Source organism: Octopus bimaculoides, chromosome 4 (assembly GCF_001194135.2).
Source record: "Octopus bimaculoides isolate UCB-OBI-ISO-001 chromosome 4, ASM119413v2, whole genome shotgun sequence".
Taxonomy (NCBI): domain Eukaryota; kingdom Metazoa; phylum Mollusca; class Cephalopoda; order Octopoda; family Octopodidae; genus Octopus; species Octopus bimaculoides.
Genome location: NC_068984.1, coordinates 19,210,920 through 19,218,992, shown reverse-complemented (window position 1 = coordinate 19,218,992; position 8,073 = coordinate 19,210,920). Strand labels below are relative to the sequence as shown.

At 32.9% G+C, this 8,073-nt stretch overlaps 1 protein-coding gene across 9 annotated transcripts in view; it reads left to right on the top strand.

The window, feature by feature from the left end:
* The window catches only part of LOC106881484 (nesprin-1), an 811,219-nt gene that overhangs the window by 759,060 nt on the left and 44,086 nt on the right, over positions 1 to 8,073 (top strand). For all 9 annotated transcript variants that reach the window (XM_052966929.1, XM_014931893.2, XM_014931887.2 and 6 more), the window contains 3 exons: positions 2,702 to 2,798; positions 4,793 to 4,858; positions 6,308 to 6,373. In XM_052966929.1, the coding sequence (XP_052822889.1) occupies positions 2,702 to 2,798; positions 4,793 to 4,858; positions 6,308 to 6,373 (229 nt within the window). The remainder of the gene's footprint in view (positions 1 to 2,701; positions 2,799 to 4,792; positions 4,859 to 6,307; positions 6,374 to 8,073) is intronic.

Here is an 8,073-nt window from a genome sequence, read left to right as displayed (position 1 = left end):
TATATATATATATATATTCACACACACATATGTACATACACATGTATATATGAAATATGACCAGTATAGATATAAGAAGACCATAATACAAATAAGAAGTCAGTACACAATTATGCTGAGTGTACATTTCAATGATGGCAACAGAGCTTATGGATGGACTCTTGCTATCACAATAATATATATTTATATACATATGTGGATTTGGTAGATGGAAACTGATACTATAAAGTATATTAAACATTTGATATACTTTATAGTATACTAGCAGAGATGCTCAGCATTGCTCAGGATTGAAATAGCATAGCCTGTATATATATTACAGTTATGTTGAAACATGTGATACAGAGAAGTGCAGCGTTGACAACAAAACATTTGTGGAATAAATGATGGGCTAATTCAACTAAGTGACATGTCATGCGTTCATTGGAAGATGACAATTGTACGTTAATTATGAAATGTCAGTAAAGAAAAAGCAAATAATATCAATAGCTTAGCGAATTTTAAGAAATACATATAATGAACTGAGATGACACTGTTATGTTAATAATTAAATGTCAATAAAAACATTAATTAATATCAATATTTTAAAAAGATGAAAAACGTTTAGCAGATTAATGGTGCTGGATGTAAAGGAGACAATCAACTTCTGAAAGTTACTTCACAAAGAGTTATCTCCCTTCTCCACATAACCCAGGAAAGGGTATTTTCTGCTCCCAGAGGGCCTGTTACTCTTTATGTGAAAAGTTTTAAGAGTCTGAAACCATCTCTGGAACATAGGTAATGTACGTTTCCAGTTTGGAGAAAATCAGTTGTGAACTTCAGAAGTTATGTGGGTTTATGCACACACACACACACACACAACCTGACTTTAATATATATATATATATATGTATATATATATATAGATTATGGTCACATAACAAAATACCATGTACCTACAAGTCATTAGAATTAACTGAAGATTTTATTATTGCACATAGAGTTTTAACTGTGTTGGTCTTTCGCAATAATTACATACTGGGAGAGACATACTACTTGGAGTTTACAACATGCTTACCTATACAGCAATCATAACTGGAAAGTAATTGCACTATATTTTCTTGGTTATGAAAATTCTTGTCTCCTATTGACCATCTATCTTAACTGGCTGGATGTGGCAAGAATGGAGACTCAATGTGCAGATGCTTCAAAATTTTGCAATTACTGCCAAAAGCTACCTTTTTATAGGGCACAAGGAGAAGATTCTAGACAATTGAATCATGTGATGGCTTGATGCTGATTGGTTGCCTGATATATCAATCATGTGAAACTACTGTGGTTTGATGATAATGTCTGACCAACTACTTAGCAGTTCAGTTTTGAATCACCACTAGAGTGTAAACCACTCTTAAATGGTTTGGCTGTGTGGTAAGAAGTTTGTGTCCTGACCACATCGTTCTGGGTTCAGTCCCACTGTGTGGCACCCTAGGCAAGTGTCTTTTACCATAGCCTCAGGCTGACCAAAGCCTCGCCAGCATGGAAAACAGACATTAAACGATGATGATGATATATATATATACATATGCATGTGTTTGTCCCCTCCCTCACTGCTTGACATACTTTACATACTTCTTAGTGGTTCAGCAAAAGAGTTCAATATAATAAGCACTAGGCTTAAAATTCAACTAAAAAGGCTTCAAGGCAGTGCCCCAGCATGGCCACTGTCAAATCACTTAAACAAGTAAAAGATAAAAGATATTGCAAAGTGTTGCTGACCATCTCATCATGTAGCTATGCCTGTGCACTTTTATGCCTAATCCTGTTCTCAATCTACCTAAATATTTCCACATAAACTCAAATACATTGTAACAGTTGGAAATTCAGGGTAGTGAAGGCACCCTAGCCTAGTGGTTAGGGTGTTTCACTCGTGACTGTACGATCATTGTTTCGATTCCTGGACCAGGCAGTGCATTGTATACTTGAGCAAAACAACTTCATTTCACATTGCACTAGTCCATTCAATAGTAGATGAGTAACTCTGAAACAGACTGGCATCCTGTCCAGGGGCGATGTTGTGATCTCAGTCATTTATACATCATAAAAACTGAGTAAGTAGCCCTAGGAGTCCTAGGACTTGTCATAGTAATGTCCTGATGATAATGATGATGATGATGATGATGAAGTAGGTTGGGGCACAAAGTTGATTGAGTCAACTAAGTATTTACGTGTCCTGGAATGATAAAAATGAAAACAACCCTGGCCTGATTTGAAATCGAAACCTAAAAGAATGTAACTAGATATCACAAGGCATTTAGTTCCTAGAAATTGATTCTTTCTTTAAAACTTGACTAAATTTCCTCTGTTGCCATAAATATTCATTGATTAAAAAATAAAAGAAAATATCCAATGAATGATTTGCCATGAGGTGTGAAAAATTCAACTTTTCAGACACTTGTCCTTCTTTTGAATGAAAATAGAGAGGGAAGCTAAGAGAGCTGCTGCTTCTTAACAAGTGCTTCATTGGTCTCTATATTGGTTTGTATATAATTCTTCTTTTCTAGAAGAACAAGTTTCTAAAAAAGGGAATTTTTTGTTCATCACTGCTAATCAATCATTGTAATTTTTTTTTCAATCAATGCACTTTAATTGATTAGCTTTTGCCAGTATAGATCACTGCCACTTTCTTTGGATTTTAGATCTTACTATTTTTCTCTTTTACTAGTTTGATCAACCTCACACTTCTCCATATGACCAAGATTATCGACATTTGGTGCTTGAAAGACCACAACCAGAAAATAAGGTTACCCTACAACGAATTGGTAATTATTTACAAACTTACCATCTTCTCCATTATCTTCAACAGCTCTGTATTTCCCATCAATCCCTTTTACTTTTCGTTATCAAAAGTTGTATAAATTTAGAAAAAAAATTGTTTTGAAATTAGAAAGAAAAAGTTGTCAGAAAATTATGAAGGAAAATTAGAAAACACTTTGGAATTAGAAAGAAGGCAAATAATTTTGTAAACTTTTATTTTGTTTACCTAGGATATGGGTGTAAGGTAGAATAGGGGTAATAAGATAAGTGTGTGATGGGTGTATCTGGATGGAAGGGATATATGCAACTTGCCAGTTCCTAATAGTTCAAGGACATCCCAAGACTAGATTGTTCAATGCATCCTTACATTCTTAATACGGTTGATGACTGACACTCCGTCAGTTATGACAATGAGGGTTCCAGTTGATCCAAGCAATGAAACAGCCTGCTCGTAAAATTAACATGCAAGTGGCTGAGCACTCCACAGACATGTATACTCTCAGGGAGATTCATAACAGCACAGAATGTGACAAGGCTGGCCCCTTTGAATTACAGGTACAAACTCATTTCTCCAGCTGAATGGACTGGAGTAATGTGAAATAAAGTATCTTGCTCAAGGATACAGTGCACTGCCAGGAATTAAACCCATGATCATATGACCCTGAGTCAAATACTCTGAGCATTAAGCCACACAATTTCACTAAGACAGTAGATATGAAATGTGTGACTTAGAGGGTTCAGAAATTTGAAGAAAAAAAATTTGAAATTGCCTTGAAATTAGAAAGGGATAAAAAGGAACATTGTAAATATTTTTGTTTTGCCAAAGTTATGAGTGAAATGAAGGAAATTAAACCTAGTTATTAATCAAAATAAGTATGTTTTATTCCAAAATAAGACCTTGGGAAATGTTCTTCTTGAAATATTAACAGGATTATCATGGAAAAGAAAAGTTAGCTAGAAATTGTTGATACTATTATGATATGAGTAGTACTCCAGTGTGGATCTCACTTGTACTTGGTTGTTGTTGCTGCTGTTGACAGTGCTGCTGCTGCTGTTGTTTAGCTCAGAGTAATCCTGATTCAGAGGCATGATCAAAGATATTCCAAACATGACCATCCTCTCTCAAATTTCAGACATAATATATCAAGAACTACATTATTTAGTGTACTGTAACCTTTTCAAGACTGCACATGGGATATGAGGGAGATTTGGTTGCTATTTCTAACAGGTTTATTTGCCATTTAGTTATTCATTGCACCCTGCTAATTATTATGGTTAGACCTTTTCACTCAGCAATATCGAATAGAACATTTATACATCTATATTTAGAACAATCCATAAATACGAATATAGCTCTTTCATATAATTTTTTATTACACATTATGTCTTGTCATTGTAATTCTAGAATACAATGTGGATTGTGAGGGTAGGGTGATGAATGATGCAAAGTTATTTAAAATAGAATCATTTTGACAGGATGTCTCAACAGTTTTAATATTCGGACACAGAATTTTACTGTAGTACATCTTGTAGTAACTCTTTTTGTTTGTGGCTAAACTATGACGTTATTGAATTTGGATGTAGCGATATTGTTCCTATTTAGTTTTGTGAGGTTTATTATTTTTTTTGTTTTCACTTTATTTATTCCTCCTTGGTGGAAATTTTACATCATGTAAACCTCAAAATAAGACAGTGAAAGGGAATATACTGTTTATGAAAATGATCTAAATAAGAAAATAAAAAAAACTAATCAATTTTTCAGTATGATCCTTTTTTATGCACAATTAATGTCCATTTTTCTATATTGACATGGATCCAACTTGAGGCAGCATTTTAAGATTAGATGTACTTCCTGTTGTCAACCCTTATCTGTTTATTTCTTCTTTTTTTTTTTTAATTTGTAAAAAAATTTTGATAATATAATGATAATATATTCTGATGAAGAATTGCTTCAGTAGACACAACATTAATAAATTTTCTTTTATTGAATTTTATCAAGATACCCGAGACAGTCCAGTGTTAGAAAGCAGGTTTATTCAAAGGCCACCTGATCAATTTTCTTCTGGTAATTATTCATAAAAGTTTCTTCTTCTCCATCACAATTAACAATTTATAAATTCACTAAGATGAACTTTTCTTTCTCTCATGGAGAATGTGAGAAATTTGTTTTGAAATTACAATGAAGAAAAAAGCTTTTGTAGCAATTTTTGTCTTGCCTAGGATGTGGGTCTGAGGTAAAATAGATTGATGGATGTAACTATACATGCAAGAAACATGCAACTTGCCTTCTCGTAATAATTTAAGACAATCTCATCTTTTATTTCTGACATAGTGTGTCTAGATATACTTTATGCAAAATAATCCTTATGTTTTTAAAATAGTATAAATGTGGTATGAGGGAGGTTTGGTTACTATTTCTAGCAGATTGAATAAGCATCTAGTTGATCATTGATGCTGCTAATGTGATTGTTGGAGCTCTTCAGTCAGCAATATGAAACAGAATCTTAACACTTCTATTCTTAGAATAACCTGCAAATCTAAAATTTGAGTTCTTCATTTCATTTTTTTACCAAACTATATATCCTGCTAGCCAGTGAGTGAAATTCTAGATTACAATGTCAGTTGTGAAGACAATCATCATCATCATCATCATTTAATGTCTGTTTTCTATGCTGGTATGTGTTGGATGGCGTGACAGAATCTAGCTCCAATGTCAGCTTTGGCTTGATTTCAACAGCTGGATGCCCTTCCTAATGCCAGTCACTTTACAATTTGTGCTGAGTATTTGCTTTCATACCACCAGCCCTAATGAGGTTACCAAGTGGCTTGCAAGAAGAGAAGAGATCAGGAAAATGGAAAAAGATCCCTTAACTAAGTGGTGGGCACAGTATATGATGGTGGGGGGGGGAGTTGATTTTATACCAGGTATTAAAAGGCTAAAGTATAACAGTGGAATAAGCATGGGATGTCTCAGACTTTAACAATTTTTATTATAGTTCACCTTATAGTATCTCTTTTTCTTTCTTTTTCTTTCTTTTTTTTTTTTTATTAATACCTAAATTTAAATGTTATTGAAATTGGTCATTGCAGTATTGTTCCTATCTGGTTTTCTGGGTTTTATTTTTCCCTTTCCTTGTATTACTTTTTCTTCGTGGAAATTTTACATCATGAAACCTCACAAATAAGACAGTGAAAAGAAATATAACATTTATGAAAATAACCTGCATAAGAATATCTAAAAAAAAACAAAAAAAAAACTATTATCAGTTTTTCAGTCTTAAAGAAATATTGTTCTGATCTTTTTTTAATATGCAAGTGATGTCCATTTTTCTATACTGGCATGGATTCAATTTGAGGCAGCATTTTAAGATCAGATGCACTCCCTGTTGCCAATCCTTATCTGTTTGTCTCTTATTTAAATTTGTAAAAAGTTTTAATGATAATATATTCTGATGAAGAATTGCTTCAGTAGACACAACATTAGCAAATTTTTCTTTTTTTGATTCTTACCAAGATATCCGAGACAGTCCAGTGCAAGAAAGTAGGTTTGTTCAAAGCCCACCTGATCAATTTTCTTCTGGTAATTATTCATAAAAGTTTCTTCTTCTCTATCACCATTAACCATTTTTAAATTCACTATGATGAACTTTTCCTTCTTTCATAAAGAATGTGAGAAATTTAAGCTGTTTTGAAATTTCAATGAAGCAACAATTTTTGTTTTGCTTAAGATATGGGAATGAAGTTAAATAGGGACAATAAGAAATGGATTGACTAGTGTAACTACATGTTGGATGCCTTTCCTAATGCTCTGTGTAATTGTTTTCATACTGCCAGCACTAGTGAGGGCTACAGGTAACTTGCAAGATAAGTAAAGAAAAGGAAAATGCACCACCCCCTGCCTAAGTTGGTGGAGTAGTATTTGATTTGAGGGAAGTGATTTTAAACCAGGTGTTGAGAGACTAAAGTAAAATAGAGCAACAAGCACAGGTGTTTTATGAAAGAGGAGATTCTTGGCAACCTCACATTATATGAAGGTGTTGATGAATAATGCAAAGGTGTTTTAAATAGAATCATTTTCAATAGGATGTCTCAAAAACTTTAACAATCTAACACAGAATTTTATTGTCATTGTAATTCATCTTGTAGTATCTCTTCTTTTAGCAGTTGAATTATGATGCTATTGAAATTGTGGTGAATAGAATGTAAATCTTATGAAAAAGAATTTAAGGGGAAACAGACCGACAGTCCTGGAGTAGAGAAGGCATGTCATTGAAGAGGTCATGAATAGCGATGAAAGGACTTTGACAGACTTAACTGAGTGATTGATTGACTGAATGATTAATTAGTTGTTTAGTTAATTGATTAGGTAATTAACCAATTGACAAATAAAAAGTAAAATAGAACCAGTACATATGTTTGTTATTCACATAATGACCTTCTCAAGATACAACAAAATATGCTTCAATACATAAGTTCAGATAAAGAATATTGTTAACCAAATACAAAATCAAAATAATCTAAGAGAGTTCTAAAATGACCATTAAAATTAGTTTACAAGTTCTTCAGCTTAAAAGAAATATTGTCATCAAACTTTATATCAGTTCATTTGTTCATTCATTTATCATTCATTTTTACATACTTGCATGGGTTGGATAGGAACTTATTTGAAGCAGTAGACTAATCAATCATTATGTCAACAAAGAGTGCAAACATCAAATCACCATTTCACTTTGACAATAAGACAAGCTATGGAATCTCAGCATTCATATGCATGCACACACACACACATACATACATATATATATCATCATCATCATCATTTAACATCTGTTGTCTATGCTGGCACGGGTTGGGCGGTTTGACCAGGGCTGGTAAGCTGGAAGGCTCCAGTCTGATTTGGCATGGTTTTCTATGGCTGGATGCCAGCCCTTTCGTTACCATATTTCTAACCAAATTACACCCCTTATGTGTTTCAATTAATTTCTAACATAATCATAAATTTAGGCTGGTTTCATTAAACAACTCTAACTTTTTTATTTATCAACATATTAATGTGATTTTTGGAAGATAAATTAACGAAAGGTTCTCAACCAATTCTATACCAAAATTTTTGTCACAAAGTGACTTTAATTACAGGTAAATACAGGTAAATTCAACAAAATATAAAATTATTAAAATTTTTGTTCAAACATCGCTACAGAAAATGGGTTATTAGCTAATATTCAATTGGGTATACAACAAAATATTATTATAGAAGAGTTGTGCACATTACTGGATTTA